We start from the raw sequence: 16,497 nt of genomic DNA, 5'->3' as shown, positions 1-16,497 counted from the left end.
ACTGTTGTACGAATACAAGTACCTGGTATTTCTATATAAAGGAGCAAGCACAATGAACCTGCTTTAGGGTTAGTAATGCATTCACCTTTTTACTAATATTATGCCTTTTCTGATCTGAGTATCCCCTACTCGAGCTATGTCGGCCACTCAGTCAAAAAGCTGAAACAGGTGATTACTATGACACACATTTACAAAAAACGATTATGTTCTGCAATGTAATAATCAGGCTTAAGTGAATATATTCACAGAATCTAATCCAAACACTGACTACTTTATTTGACAGTGTTTTGTAATTGATTTCTAAGAGATTCTCAAAGATTGTCAATTACGTGCCTTGTTTATTGTTGTTAATTAAAGAAACATAATCTCACAGAATGAAAATAAGTGGAAGGCCATCAGGCCACTTTCTGTTAATTGTTTATGCTACAGAGCTCTAGCAAAAATAAAAAGAGGTATAAAACCCCAGCACAGATAGTAAAGGATAGAGAGGAATCTTCATGTAAGGCAACACTGTGACAGGACATACAGAATCATATGTCTGGGCACAGGTGAAGGCTACCGGGATAAGTCTCTTAGCCTTCTCTCGCTGACTTATCAGTGCAGCTGGCCTCGTGAGACGAGAGAGCGGACCTCGCTGTTGCACTGAAAATAGGCTTTTCATCGTTACCTCTAAAAGTAACCTATTCTAGGATTAAATTACCCTTTATAATTAGCAAAATGAAGGTAGGGCTGCTGTAATGTTATAACAATCATGTTGGAGTGGTTCCTCTTATTCACACTTTTAGTAAGCGTTGCTGCTGCAATTTGATTTGTGTTCATTATGGTTACAATTAATATTGTGTGCACTAGACTAGGATTTTGATTTTAAAATAAATTTTTAAATGTATCCTTCATGTTCTAGTATTCTTCAGTGTGTAATTCTTTAATGAAGGAGGGTTTGTGGTTTCATTAACTATCGTTGCAATGTCTCAGAGTATTGATCAGTATTGGAAACAAATCTCGCTCAAATGTTGCCCAAAAGGTTGTGGAGTGGTTTCAGTACAACTGGTTTTCTGATTCGGGTTGACACATTGACTGAGTCCGTAGTGCCAGGAGTTCTAGAAAAGTAATCTTTGTGTTTCTAGAAAAAAAATCTAGAAAACATATCACCCTCACTGTACACTTTTCAAACTTCAACCAATGAGGTGAACCTGCTGAGCCCTCCACCAACCAGAGGATGCCATATCTGAGCTTTCTCTAGAACATGTGTCTGTGTGTCATCACTTGAGCAAAGTCTATTTTGAATATTTACTAAATAATTTGATCTCATCAGCAAACCTAGTTTGAGGGGTCTATCTAGGAAATATTGAAATTGGTATCATTGCGGAGTAAACAAAAGACAGAAATCTCTCTTCAGTAAAATCTATATCCAAGCCTCACTCATTCTCTGACCTCAGGGAAAATTACTCAAATTATGCCCGGAAGCTATGTATTTATTGTTTACTCCCACATCATATTCCTTAGGACTGCAACATCTGGAAGACCATATCTGTCGAAACGTTAAGAGACATACACATAAGGTTAGTGCTTTCCTTATGAAGCACCTTTCACAAAAGGTCCCCTTCAGGAGATTATCCTGTGGGGTAGACCCATCATCAGCCTCATCCAGGAATGCACACAATAGAAAGCACAACAGCTTCCTCCACCTGTAAATTCTAAAAGCTAAAGTGAACAATTAAGGTAAATAAATGGGATTCATTCTCATAGGTTTCTCCTAAGAAACGGACACTCGACCCAAAAAATTGGCTTCCTAAATCCGTTTTGTGTCCTCAGCTGACATCCTGCCAAAATCATCATCATTCACAGCTCCTTCCACAAAATAAGGTAGCAAATAATCAATGACTATTGCTTCATCAGCAACCCTCTCATCAACCATTGACCTTGTAACCACTAAGCTGTTGTTTACAATAGCTTATGCTCATCATCTGGACCTGTTTTATCAGTGATCACAACCTCAATGCAAGATCTGACATCATCTGTGCTTCTCACATCTATGGCATGGTCATCAACGCCAGCAAAGAAAACTCTGCCAACAGCGTGTAAATGGCAGTGAAGACTAGTTTGCTGTACCAGCCCCTGCAACTTTGACAGCTTTTACAAACCAGAGATGCCTATTCTATCAGTAATAGCACCCCAAGAAAAGTGGCATCTGAAACTCCAGTCATGCTATGTTATGCTATAAAAATGTATAAAGCGCATGGCTGCTCCAGCTATAGAGCTTCCCAGCACTAGCCAGGGAGAGCACGAAATCACAGCAACTAAGACCAACAGGAAAGGATACCACAGGTGTTAGAACAATGTAGCCAAGTTTTCAAATGTTTCCTAAAATGTAGATGGCTGTCAGTATTCCTAATATAAAAAGGGAGCAAATTCCAGGCTGCAGAGCCCTTGGCTGTAAGAGCGGCCACCTGCTCTGCCTCGCCTGACCCGGGGAATCACAACTAGCATAAGGTGGGCTGAACGACGTGCACGAGCTGGGCGGTAAGGCAGCACCAAATTTGACAAGATAGGAGGCCCTTGGCAGTGTAGAATTTTGTGTACAATACACAAAGATGTGAAAAGAATGTGCTAATCTACAGGAAGCCAGTGTAGCTTTGCTAGAGAACCTGAGACCGAGCAAAACTTTGGGAGTGAGAACAAAAGTCTGGTGGCAGAAATTTGAACTAACTGGAGTCTATTGGCCACTGGTTTGTTGGATCCCACGTATAGAACATTACAGTAGTCCTAGCTTAAATTGCAGCCTGTACAATGGTTTGACGCATATTCAAATAAAAAAATCCCAAAATAGGTTTGAGACTCCTTAGCCCAAAACAGGAGCCAGCCACCATGTTTGCCTGTGTCACAAAGGTCAAGGAGTTATCCATAGTGACACCCGCATTTTTCCTGAAATGTTTCTGCTTAAGATTAAACGGTCACCAGTCATTATCCAATAGCTCGGTGTTCTTGCCTAACAGCAAGAGCTCAGCTTTTCTGGCATTAAGGTGGAGAAGGTTGGAATCCATCCGTTCTGCCACTGACGAGAGTCCTTTTTAAAAATTGGCTTGGTCAAACAAGGGATTATCTGTGAAAGAACGCACTAACCGTGTATCATCTGCGTACGATATTAAAGTCATTGCAGTAGATTCTACAACCTGAGCAAGTGATTGAACATATACATTGAATAAAGTGGGGCTCAAGGTTGATCCCTGTGGAACGGCATGATGTAAAGAGTGAATATGTGACTTAAAGGGGAGGGCCAGTGACTTGGAAAGAGCATTCTGATAGAAGAGCGGCGAGCCAGCACATAGCTGACCCGCCGATGCCAAGATTCTGCACCCACTGTATTAGGATCTCATGAGACACCGTGTCAAAAGCGGCGCTCAGGTCTCGAAGTACCTCCTTCAAAGCCCAGCGAAGCGGCTCGGTGACTGCAAGTCATGCTGTTTCTGTACTGTGCCTTGGTCTAAAACCATCCTGCGAAATGTCAAGTATGGGATTACCATCTGAAAAGTTTACGAAAGCATCAGTTACATGCTTCTCAGTGACCTTAGCTAAAAAAAGGTAATAAGGAGATGGGACGAAAATTCTCAGTTTTGGAGGGATCCAAGGACGCCTTCTTTAGTGGGGGAATGGCCTTAGAATGTTTCCACATGCTAGGTACCTGAGAGGAAGATAAAGCTATGGGGAGCTTGAGGTACCTGAGAGGATGACAAAGGAAAATGAATTACTTGTAGGCAGAGTGGCAAGAGGGAGTCAGCCATCCTACAAAACAAATCAGGTTTCAATGGTCTGCTGTGGAGCCAGGTTTAACTTGATGACATATCGCCAGCAACCGTTCTGGGTCCAGTGCAGGGAAGGAATTTAGTGATATTTTTTGATTCAGTGGCTCCAAAGCTATTCTGTTAGCAGAATTAGAAGGAAATTCAGAGTAGATGTCATATATTAAATTGACAAAATATTATGCTAGTTTTTCACAGTGAATATCAGAAGAGACAATCGCGTCAGCAGAAAGTGAAGGTTTTAATAAGCCATTTAGCATCTTGAAGATTTCCTTGGTAGGTTTAGAACTATTTTAATAGTTTCAGCAAAGTAGCTGTCTTTAGTTTTTGATAGTCCTTAATCAGTGTCCTACACCGAGCTTGAAAGGAGAGGTCATAAGCCTTCCCCCAGGAGCGCTCCAGAGGTTTACAATGCTTGTTTGCTGCAGTAAGAGTTTCATTAAACCACGAGGTGCTGTGTTTCTTCTATTCAACACCCGTCTCAAAGGCGTTAACTTATCTAAGGATATACTAAGCCATGAGTGTGAATTGTTGTAGGTAGTCTTTGTATTCATGTCAAGCGGAGGACTATTGGATTGATTAAAGTTGCTGAATTGCTTGGCTTATGCCAAGTGCGTCCACTCATTGTAACCGGGTTGGAGCTTCAGAAGGCGACAGCATTAAGGGAGAAGCCTACAGCCATTGGGCAGCTGTAGGGGATGCTGCCTACTGCTGAAGAGCATGAAGGCAAAGGAGAAGAGGAGCAAATCATGGAGAAGCACGAGGGATTGGTGCCCTATCATCCTGAATGGTGAGCTTATCAACATCCTACAGCAGTGAGGCTTATGTTATCCCCAAAGATGCTGGGATGAATACTGTGCTTCGTATGAAGCTTTAGCACAGTTTTGTGAATCTGCAGCCATGGAGGTTCCTGCTAATGTCCTCATATTCTTCCAAGACATGTTGAACAACTTTAGCCCATGGGTCCCTGGACCACAGCGATCAATGGTTTCATCTTTGCCTCTGCCGGTCCCTTCACCACCACCAGCAGTTCCATCTCAGCCTCTCAGAACTGAGGCTTCCTGACCTCAGTCTGCTCCAGCAGCAGTTGTCTTAGAGAAGGAAGAAGGAGGAGAGGAGAAGTAGTAAAAGAACAAGCCAATGCCATTCTCACTGAGGCTTAGAAGACTGCCCCTCCAGCTGGTTCCCTCTGGGGTAACATTACTAGGTTCCAACGCATAGTGGGAAAAGTCTTTGAAGTCTTTTGATCTGTCTATTGGAATCAAAGACAAGCAAAGCTTCTGGATCTGTAAAGCCTTTCTCAGTTTTTGAGCACAGCTGAGAGTGTAGGACCTGTGCAATTCCAGCAGTGGCTACTAGCCTTTAGAAAGTGTAAGGCTCCTGATCATGCTTCACTTTGCCTCACTGGCCTCAGTCTGTGAGAACTGGACTCATTTGTACAACACCCCTCCGACAGCAGTCCAAGGCCCAATGCAACCCTGCACCGGTGCTCCATATCCAAAGTGCTGGTGAATGGACACGTATGGCAGATGAGGGATCCTTGTAGCAGTGACGTCAGTGATGGCAGTAAGTACCCTAAGCAGAGTTATGATGGCACAGGTGGCACGACAGGCCAGACTCCACCTGTATGTGGCTGCAGGTCCGGAACTCAGTCAGAGCAGTCTTCACTCCTGCAGGTCCTGCCTCCCTTATACTCCGTCATCTCCTGAATGATTTTATTTTCCTTATTTCTACCCATATCCTTTTTCACAAAGTATACTAATGCCCCCATCTCCCCAGGGGCATAAGAATCCATTGCTGATGAGAACATAGTGGTGTTGTTTTTCTCTTTACAATCCACCAATGTCCCTAATTGCTCAAGGTTTGATTCTGACATCAGTCGCTGCTCCCATCCCTCTCTAGCCCTTCATCATTCAATCAACTGTTCACTCACCTCGCTAACTCTTCCTCCTGTGCTCAGTATCAGAGCTCTCCCCTTCAATCTGGCTTCCCCCTAAGGCTAGTCTTCTAGTGAGCACTGGCCTCACTTACCTACCCCTTCTCTTCTCACCTCTCTAAATCCCTTCCTTACTGGTGCCTTTTATCCCCGTCCAGCTCTTCTATCCTCTCTGCCTCAGTTTTCCTTCTTCGTTCATGTTGTCCCATTAACATCTCCCCTCTCTTGCACTCTCTATTCCGTTCTGTCTCTTTACTTCTCTTTCCGCAAACCTGCTTTTATCTCTCCTTTTTCACCTTCTGATATTCATGCCTCTTCCTTGCTGTTTGCCTCTCCCTTTTCTGCCTCCTCATCAATCTCTCCATTTCTGTTTGTTTCAGAGGGTGGACCTGCTGTGTGATGTTGGGGTCAAGAAGGTCCTCTGTGGGGCTCAGTTTTCTGTGGCGCTCATGAAGGGCGGACAGGTCTTCACTTTTGGACAAGGTAAGTACTTCTAGGCGAGGTAAGGATCTGCATGACTACATTTGAGTGTCACATTCTCTAGATATGACAGGTTGCACTGAGAGAGTTTCATTTTATTATGTTTCTTTTTTTTAATTCTATTGTTTATTTGCAGAGTGCACACCATAAGCTCAGTTTTGTTTGGACGATAGGCTCAATGAAATAGCAAATAGAGAAATAGAAAAGTACTGCTAAAAACAAATCCTTGAAGCAGAATGCCATGGGTAATGGAGAACCTGGTTAATTCTTGAAGAAGAGTCCTTTGAGCTCTTTTGTGAAGGCAAATAGTTCTAAATCCTCTGGTCCAGGACAGTAAACCTTGGTTTACCTTCCATTAGAGTCTATTTCAGGAGCACATGGCCCAGTTTGTTTGACCAAAAAGAACAAATAGGCAAATAACTAACTATTTTAATCCCCACAGGCTGGGAAATTGTCTATGATGCGCTTAGAAACCAGCACAGAATTTTATAGGTGATGTTTTTATGCTCTGGTGTCCATGGGTTTTAGCCTGCTGTGATGTAGCTAGGTTTCTTTAAGTTAAGCACCAGCCTTACTGACTTCAGCTGGCATATTGCAGCTTCCCTATGTGATCCTTTGAGGGACTGTGCAATACACCAAAAACATTGACCATTTTAAAATGAAATAATTAACCTCTAATGCTTCAGTGTTAATTCTTATCTGTGCCGGGCAATGGCTGTTTTTATTCCTTAAGACTGAAACATGCTGTTCAAGCTCCAGAGCCAACATGCGCCTCAAAATTAATTTCCGCAACTTCTATAATGCTCATTATTCGCTTTTTTTTTATTTTTTTTAGAAGATGTTGGAATCACAAGAGTTAAGAGGTTTATTCTTTGGCCTTTGGCTTGAACCCATCAACAGCACCTCAGTTTTTGCTCCATTCATTTTGAGGCCACTACCATTGATCCAAGAGGCCTCTACTGTGCCTTTTCTAAAATCCAGAAGTCCTCTTTAGAGGCCCATACACCTGAGCCTCCTCTGTGTAGGAGCAGTAATTGAGCCCTCTGTCCCTGATGATGTTAAACATGGGCTTGATGTACACATTGAATAGTAGAGGTGACCCTTGCAGATCTCCGCATACAACCCACACTCAGGATATCAAATGTCCAGCATATTAATATGGGTCTACCCCTTAAGAAGATATCAAAACCATCTCAACAAGTGAAAAACGTTTTTAGAAGTAAACAAAGAAACAGTGTCCTAAATGACATCACACCTTTGCTGTCTGAGACCTCTCACTTTTTGCATTTGTTAGCTGCCTGTTTCCACACCGCCAACACCCGACTCTTCCCTTAGCTGTCACGGTTGAGCCATCTATCTAAGGACAGGTCTGGCCACATTGCAGGCTGCACCTAAATGCATTTCATGAGGCTGTATTGGTGAAGGAGCTGATGCTTCCAGTAATATCACAGCATAACATCCGCCATCTTAATTGATCCACAATGGACTTGTCCTCTGTATGTTTTCACCAGTAGGCTGCTGCATTATGCTTTTTGGAGGCAAGTCATGGTTATGCAGGAAAACATTTTTTAAACTCATTGGTGAAGTATTGCAAGAACACGGAGACTGCTAGATCCTTGGGCTTTTAGCAAAACTGTTCAGGACGTTCAGGTTACAGATGACAAATCCACCACATGGGCGGCTCACACCACAGCAGAATCCCAGAAGGTCTCATTGCCTACTATACTTGAAGGTATTGGATGCTTAAAATGTCTCTTTCCCTTTCTGACACTGGTTGATGTTCTGCACCTGTCCTCTCCAGAGCAGGTCATCGGTGTGCCGGAGTCCATGACCCAGTTCCACTGCATTCCTCAGCAGGTCCCGGCCCTCAGCTCCTTGTTTATCCAGGACGTGGCGGTGGGAACCGAGCACACCCTGGCGTTGACAAAAGGAGGGAATGTCTACTCTTGGGGATGCAACACAGAAGGACAGGTGAGTATCTCATGAGGATTGGAAGGGGATTTAAAGAGTGATGTCCTGGAGGCCAGATCTGGTGAACATTGTCAAATTGATTGACAGGGGTGGATCTGCTCCTGACTCATTTGCCACGAGTTAGGAGCAGCCGGAGGCTGCCACCTGTTAGAAGTTCTGGAGGTAGTGGTAAGCACTGGACACACACTGCCTTGGGGGCCTTGCGTCTTCTTGCCCTTTCCCTGTCTCAATAGAATCTGTTTATATTTGTGTCACTTACTGAGGAACAACACACACACATGCTGACACTTCTGAGGTGCACCTCTCAGGACTGTGCCACCAGCAATCTAGCCAGCAGTAACTAAGCCTGGATGCAGGTCTGTCGAGTCCAGCAATCACCCTCTGAAAACACCTCAGTCTTCCAACTGAGATGTGGCTCTTTACAATGCACCATTGAGGGACTAAACTTGGGACTAAACCTGGGACTGGTCATTCTTGTGATAATATACATGGTGAAAGGGAGTGTGACGTCACTGCACTACCCAGGGCGTTGTAGTGACTTGATGTCCATGGCTCCAGCCCAAAGTTGTTTCCCCTAGTTCAACTTGTCACCTACACTTATTCAATATCAATTGTCGATCCCTGCTATCTCCTTCTAGTATTTCCCCAGTATGCTTTGATATGCAAGACCCTCATATTAGCTACTATTTCTCTTAAAAATTGTCTTACCAAACTGTTTCCATAGGCATGGATCAGCAGAAGGGGGCAGTGGTGCTCAGTGGCACATCTTTGCCGCTACCTATCAGGCATGTTAAGGGACATGTGACGTAACTGGTGCTTACATCCAGCCTCACCCACTGTTCCTCCTTTCTGCACTACCATTTGCAAGAGCTTTGGAAGCTGTAAATCATCTATGGAGATGCCCCAGATGGACTCAGACATCAAGATGTGATGGGCTTTCCCATTGGTGTTAGTAGGTACCAAACCCTAAAACTCAGGTATATGGTTGTTTTGAAACTGATTGCTCATCTCATAAATCAGGTTCCTCCGGAGAAACCTACCTCCTCGTCTCTCCTACTATGTTTTATGTCTGCAAAGAAAACCCTGTCTCACCAGATGAGAATGTGCAGACACTCAGGAGGTCATACCACCGCCCGCCATGCGGTCACCGCCATTTGGCCGCTCCGCGGTCAAAAGACCGCGGAGGCCATTCTGGCTTTCCCGCTGGGCCGGCGGGCGCCCGCCAAAGGAGCGCCCGCCGGCCCAGCGGGAAAGGCCCTGCAACATAGAAGCCGCTCTGAATGGAGCCGGCAGTGTTGCAGGGGTGCGACGGGTGCAGTTGCACCCGTTGCGATTTTCACTGTCTGCTATGCAGACAGTGAAAACCATGCTGGGGCCCTGTTAGGGGGCCCCTGCACTGCCCATGCCAGTGGCATGGGAAGTGCAGGGGCCCCACGACACCCGTTCCCGCCATCAGCGCCGCCATGGAGATTCAGCACAGACAGAGCAAATCCGGTGGGAAACCGCCGGATCCCCTTTTCTGACCGCAGCTTTACCGCCGCGGTCAGAATGGGCAGGGAAGCACCGCCAGCCTGTTGGCGGTACTTCCGTGGTCCTCCACCCTGGCGGTCGATGACCGCCAGGCTTGGAATGACCCCCTCAGTGCCAAGGGGCTCTCCATCCCTCCCAGGGTGGCTCAGCACAGTGTTGTTTCTGTCATTAACAGCTGTTTGTAGGTTCTGGGGATGCAGGTGAGGACAGGATTCTGTTCCAGTACAGCTGCCCCTACATAAATCGCGTACAGGTCTACGCAGTCTCTGTATCCCTGCATTTTGGTACCTAGACTGTTGAATACTTACTATCAGCATCACCTTAGTAGTTACACACTGTAAGAATGGAATAGACCAGGGAGACCAGGGAGACGACCCTTTATGGATCATTTGTATGAAGTTGAAAGTCTCAGTAACAATTCTAGGCACAAAGCTTTATGTAACAACCCTTACTTCAAGACCCCTCTTCCTTGATAATATGCAAATCAAATTTCACAGAGTTTTACAAACAGACATTTCAAAGATGGTTACTTATGTACCTGTAGATTTTATGTCCTTGGTTTCCAAATTACTAAACTACTAAAATATACTGTTCTTCACAGTTCATTTACAATTCGGTCCAACCACTCTATATCAGTCTCTTTCTGCTACTTGAAACCCCACTCACTCAAAGAGCACAAATGTATTATCATTTGTGTTAAGGTGAAAGCCTTGTGTTGGTGAACATGGCTTGGTGACACACCACCCATCTTTACAATTTAGCATGAGCTGTGTTTGTATGGATGTATGGCTGTATGGATGTATGAATGTATGAATGTACGGATATATGGATGTATGAATGTATGAATGTATAAATGTATGAATGTATGGATGTATGAATGTGTGGATGTATGAATGTATGGATGTATGCATGTATGGATGTATGCATGTATGGATGAATGTATGGATGTATGCATGTATGGATGAATGTATGGATGTATAAATGGATGAATGTATGGATGTATGAATGTATGGGTGTATGAATGTATGGATGTATGGATTGATGAATTCATGAATGTATGGATGTACGGATTGATGAATGTATGAATGAATGTATGGGTGTATGAATGTATAAATGTATGCATACACAGCAGGGTGCTACCTATAAAGTAATAATATGGCTTCATTACAGAAGCTCCAGTTGACTCCTGGACTGCATCATTCTGATTATATGGAAAGCTGCTGCTGGTAGATGGAGCATATAGCCAAAGCCCTATGTTAATATTATACACCTTTGCATGTTGATCCCACCAGCTGGGCCTAGGGCACACAAACCCAGTGAGGGAACCGATGCTGGTGACCGCTCTGCAAGGGGAGAACATTCAGCAGATCTCTGCTGGTCGAAACCATAGCGCTGCCTGGACAACGCCTGCACCTCCTCGCCTGAATAGAACACAAGGTAGGTGCCCCCTGCTCTTCAGGGCAACTAAAATTACTTTTCATTTTACTAGATTAATGTTCTCCTGCACCGCCTGTTGCTAGGTATTATCCTCACTGTGTTCACAAAGCTCACCGGAGATGCTCCAGTTTCATCTGATGTTAAAACAGTCTGGTTGCTGTTTTGGAGAAAGACAGAAATGGCTGACCTGGGTGGTGTAAGGTGGGATCTAGAGCCTTCTAGAAATGGTAGGCTGATTTTTACATTAATATGTGAGATTCCAGTAGTCACAACATTAAGAGATTCCCAGAAACTCCTTTTTACAGTGAAGAGCAACCAAAACAATTCTTCCATCCTCCCATCTTGCACAGAGCAAACAGACTCACAAAACTTAGAGGCTGTATATTTAAGGAATCGTGGACGAAGGGCTTGCGATGCGAGGTCCTTCGCCGAAGATGCATCATGCACAGGTGCTTCCGAGGAAGCTGTGGGTCTGTGATGTGGAGTCCTGCACTGTCGTTGAAGATGCCATCGACGAGGGGCCTGCGATGTGAAGGGCTGCGTGGAGAATGTGTCGCACTGAAGAGATTCTAAGAATACTGCGGGCTGTGATATGAAGTCCTGCATCAGGGATGTAATGCACGCCGGCGGGTCCGAAGCTGAGATGTGTTGCACTGCATCTGTTCGGCCCACAGGACCACTGCTGGGCTAGCAGATCACCTTCAGGCCCACTTCCAAGAGTCCAGGACTGGGGAGGCACCACTTTGGTAGGGGGAGGGAGGACTTACAGCAGATAGAGTACAGGTATAGGGTTCAAGGTGGTTGGACCCTTTTCTGTCCCGAGGCTCTGATCAGGAGGCCAGCCAACTAGTCCTTGGAGTCACTCTGGTGGTCCTGGGTTCATGATGCAGGCCCAGTCCTTTCACTCAGGCACAAGGTCAACAGAGTAGAAGTTCACCTTGCTGAGAAGCACAGCAGTTCTTCTGAGTCTCCCACAGGTCCAGAGATGTACTGAAGAGTTGAGTCTGAGGGTCCATCATTTATACCTGGTGCCCACTTTGAAGTAGGAGAAGGTTTTGGAGGTTTGCACCTCCAGGCTTACTTGGAATTTCCTGCCTTCTTGTCCTGGCCCCAGCTTTCTTAGGGTCACAAAAGACTTGGCATAACCCTTTGTGAGTATACTCTGGCAGAGCCTTTGTGATGTGCAAATGTGGTAGGTGACAGTTCCTCGGCCTCATCAAGTCAGAGATGGCCACCCTGCCAGCACCTATGCTCCTTTGCCTCACTGTCTGGGAGCAATACACAAAGATCAGTTGGCTGCTACACATAGTCATTTGATCCAGGACACATGCAGCATACACCAATTGGTCGGGACAAGAAAATCTCCACTTTCTAAAAGTGGGATTTGCAGGCTTGGGACTTAAAATCCGAGTTTACCAATAAATAAGATGTAAAGTACAATTCTTTAGACACCAAATTTGACATTCCTATCTGCTCCCAATTGAACATTAGCATTTATTAAATGTACTAAGGCAACCCAATGTAATCCTATGGGAGAGGTAGGCCTTGCAGTAGTGGAAAAGTAGTTTAAGAGTTTTTCACTGCCAGGACATGTAAAAGTTAAACAAGTACATGTAGGAGGCTGGCCTGATGTGCAGTGGGTACCTATGGTACTTACACCTTATACCAGGTCCAGTTATTCGTTATAAGTGCAGTGTAGGCAGTGTCTAGAAGCCAGACTCTGTGGAGGTAGCTGTGGATGAGCAGCCAAGGCTTATCTAGGAGACATGCAAAGCTGATGCAATACCATTGTAGTCACACAGTACTTACACACATGAAAGAAATCACCCAATGTTACAAAAATAAAGGTACTTTATTTTGGTGACACAAATACCAAATATACCATAGAGCCTATACTCCCTTAGGAGGAGGTAAGTAATACACAAATTATATACACTAGTATGCTGAAATAGATAGGCATACAAAAAATTAGAAAACAGTGCAATTAGTGAAAATCACAATAGTTAGAAATGGGCCTAGGGGAAGCACAAACCATATACTAAGAAAGTGGAATGCGAATGACGCTTCCCCACCTAGGCAAGTGTAGTGTGTAGAGGGGAACTGGGAGTACTAGAAAAGCCCAAATGTAAGTACCCCAACGCCAAGGAAAACAGGAGTAAATCACAGTAAGTTTCCCAGATCAAACACAGAAACGAGAAGAAGAATTATGCAAAACCCAGAAGAGACTGCAAGATACCAACAGTGGATTCCTGGACAAGAAGGCCTGTGGAAGGAGACCAAATCCAAGAAACACAGAAGAGTCCATGAAGAGCAGGAGCCCCTGCCAACCCGAATGAAGGTGCAAAAGGAGAACCACCAGTGAAGAAGAAAAGTCAGTACTGCACCCAAAAAGACAGAGTCGGGTTTCTGGAGGGTGCAAATGATGTCCTACGCGGATGGATTATTGCAGTTGGCTTTGGGCACACGCAAAGCTCGCGATTAGCGGAAAATGGTGCTGCCGGGGGCCCGGAATGACCAGGTGGACTCTAACCAGGAGGGGCAGCCAGAGGAGGCTGTCAGTGACACAGAGAGCCCAAAGAACACCAGGCAGCGCACACAGGAGTCCCACAGGACGTGGACAAGAAAGTTGCAGAAGAGGCTCACGCAGCACTACAACAAAGGCTCCCACGCCGCTGGAGAACCACTCAGGAAGCTGTGCGTCACACAATAGAGTGCTGGAGGACAGAGCTCCAAGATGCATGAAGATCTTGGAAGAAGGATGCCAACAAACCTTGGCAGCTGCAAAGGACGCGGTGCAAGGAGGTACTGTCTTGTGTGGGGAGGCAAGGTCTTGCCTACACCAAAGTTGTACAGCTGGAAGAAAGGACCGTCAGGACCACTTCAGCCCACCACCCGTGATGCAGGATCCATGCAGCTCAGCAGGAGAGGGGATCCACGCAGCTGGTCGTAGTTGCAGTTGGTGCCTGCAGAAGCAGGGGAGTGACTCCTTCACCCTAAGGGAGATTTCCTCTTCCTTCTGGTGCAGGCTGAAGATGGACTGTCCTCAGAGGATGCACACAGGAGAAATGTTGCAGTTGCTGGAAGGAGCCGGAGATACAATGTTGCAGGAGGCGTCTTGCTTCTTTGTTGCAGCTTGTTGGGCCCTGAAGAGCACAGATGCAGTTTCTTCAGTCAGAAGTCAAAGAGGGTGCAGATTATTCCTGCTGGAGTCTTGCAATCCGAATCTGAGGAAGCACCCAAAGGAGAGACCCTAAATAGCCCTGAAAGGGGTATTGGTCACCTAACCAGGGGAGGGCTCTGACGTCACCTGCTGGCACTGGCCACTCAGATTTTCCCAGAGTTTCCTGCCAACCTTGACTCCAAGATGGTAAAACAGAGGGACCCTCTGGTCTGAAAGAGCTCTGAGCACCACCCCTGGGGTGGTGATGAACACAGGAGTGGTCACTCCCCTTTCCTTTTCCCAGTTTCGCTCCAGAGCAGGAACTGGGGGTCCCTGAACCGGTGTTGACTGGTTTATGAAAGGAGGGCACCAAATGTGGCCTTCAAAGCACAGCCAGTGGCTTGGGGGCTACACCTCCCAAGCCTGTAAAACATATTTCCAAAGGGAGAGGGTGTAACACCTCTCTCCCAAAGGAAATCCTTTGTTCAGCCTTCCTGGGATTGAGCTTCTCAGGCAACAGGAGGGCAGAAACTTGTCTGGGAGGTGACAGCAGCTGGGGCTGCCTGAAAACCCTCAGAAGGCTAAAATGGCAATACTGGGGGTCCTCTAAGGAACCCCCAGAGTGCATGGAATCGTACAACCAATGCTCGCAAAAGCCTTAGGGTATGATTCCAGCATGTTTGATACCAAACACGACTATGAGTTACCATTATGTAGCTGGACATAGGTAGTGACCTATGTTAAGTACACACGTAAAATAGCGTCCCCACACTCATGAAGTCCGGGAAAATGGGCTGTAGTACGTGGGGGCATCTCTGCTTGTGCAGGGGTGCCCTCACACACAGGTACTTTGCACCCTGCCCTCTGGGCTAGAGGGCCTACCATAGTGGTGACCTGTAAGTAACCTGGTGTAGTGAAACTGGCAGTGAAAGGGTGCTTGCACCTTTTTACGCTGGCTGCAATGGCAGTCCTGCAGAAGCCTTTGCATGGGGTCCCTACGGGTGGTAAAATACATACTGCAGCCCATAGGGATCCCCTGCACCCCTAATGCCCTGGATACCTAGGTAGCATTTACTAGGGACTTATACAGATTTATCAATATGCCAACTGTGGATGAAATACAGAGTTTTTGGGGAGAGAGCATACTCACTGGGGTCCTGGTTAGCAGGATCCCATTGAACACAGTCAAGCACACTGACATCAGGCAGAAAAAGGGGGTAAGCATACCAAGAAAGAGGGCACTTTCCTACAGTAGGTCTCCCTTTTTAAATGCACTGCACCCTGCCCTATGGCAGGTGACTTATATGTATTAAAAAGAAAGGTCGAGGCCAGGCAAAAGGTTTATTTCTCCAGTGTAAAATAGCAGTTTAAAACGGCACACACAGGCTACAAATAGAGGGCCTAAGTTATGTTTCTCAGGGCTACTCAAGTGGGTGGCACAATCAGTGCTGCAGGCCCACTAATAACATCACAGGTAGCACCACTTTACTAGTGTCTTACAAGTAAATTAAACGTTCCAGTTGGATGCAAGCCAGTTTTACTATGTTTAAAGTGGAGAGCACACACACACGTTAGCAGTGGTAAAGTGCACAGAGTCAGAACATGATCAGCAAAAATGGAGGAGTAAGGCAAAATGTTTGATGGAGGACGACACTGAGGCTGACAGGTCTAACAATTCTCAAGTAAAGTCCCTCAAGTCAGCCAGGGATTCGCACATATCTTTTGTGCAATATTTGTTTGTATATTTTTCTTGCATCATCTACTTCTATTTTGAAATCTTTTTTTTATTTCAAAAAAGTGTCTCAACGCATCTTCCAAGGAATTCTGTCAAATGTACTACATATTTTATTTGTTGTGTTTTACTGCCCGAATAGTATTTTGTATACCAACATATAAGAAGTATATGGTAAAACCGAATCAAGCCTACCAGCCAAATGCTGTGAGTTTATTTTGACAAAGTTGTGTGACTCCAGAATCAGTACATTATACACTTAGTAATTCCAATAATCAGCAAATCTTGCTTCAGAGTTCCCTCATTTTATTGAGGACTCTGCTAGAATGTAGTCTGTGTTGTTTATTCCCCATGAGGGTGATGGAAAACTTGTTGCCTTTATCCAGAATAGGATTCCTTATTCTGATTCCTCAGGACAAGCAATGTCCACAACCTTCACTTGATCCTCTGAATA

General features: G+C 45.3%; 1 protein-coding gene across 1 annotated transcript in view; it reads left to right on the top strand.

The window, feature by feature from the left end:
• LOC138257190 (probable E3 ubiquitin-protein ligase HERC1) overlaps window positions 1-16,497 on the top strand; it is an 805,868-nt gene that overhangs the window by 725,195 nt on the left and 64,176 nt on the right. Inside the window, exons 67-69 of the mRNA XM_069205891.1 lie at window positions 6,114-6,216; window positions 8,015-8,184; window positions 11,007-11,151. Coding sequence (XP_069061992.1) covers window positions 6,114-6,216; window positions 8,015-8,184; window positions 11,007-11,151 — 418 coding nt within the window. The remainder of the gene's footprint in view (window positions 1-6,113; window positions 6,217-8,014; window positions 8,185-11,006; window positions 11,152-16,497) is intronic.

This window comes from Pleurodeles waltl, chromosome 1_2 (genome assembly GCF_031143425.1).
Source record: "Pleurodeles waltl isolate 20211129_DDA chromosome 1_2, aPleWal1.hap1.20221129, whole genome shotgun sequence".
Lineage (NCBI taxonomy): Eukaryota > Metazoa > Chordata > Amphibia > Caudata > Salamandridae > Pleurodeles > Pleurodeles waltl.
This window is presented reverse-complemented; position numbering and strand designations above follow the sequence as displayed.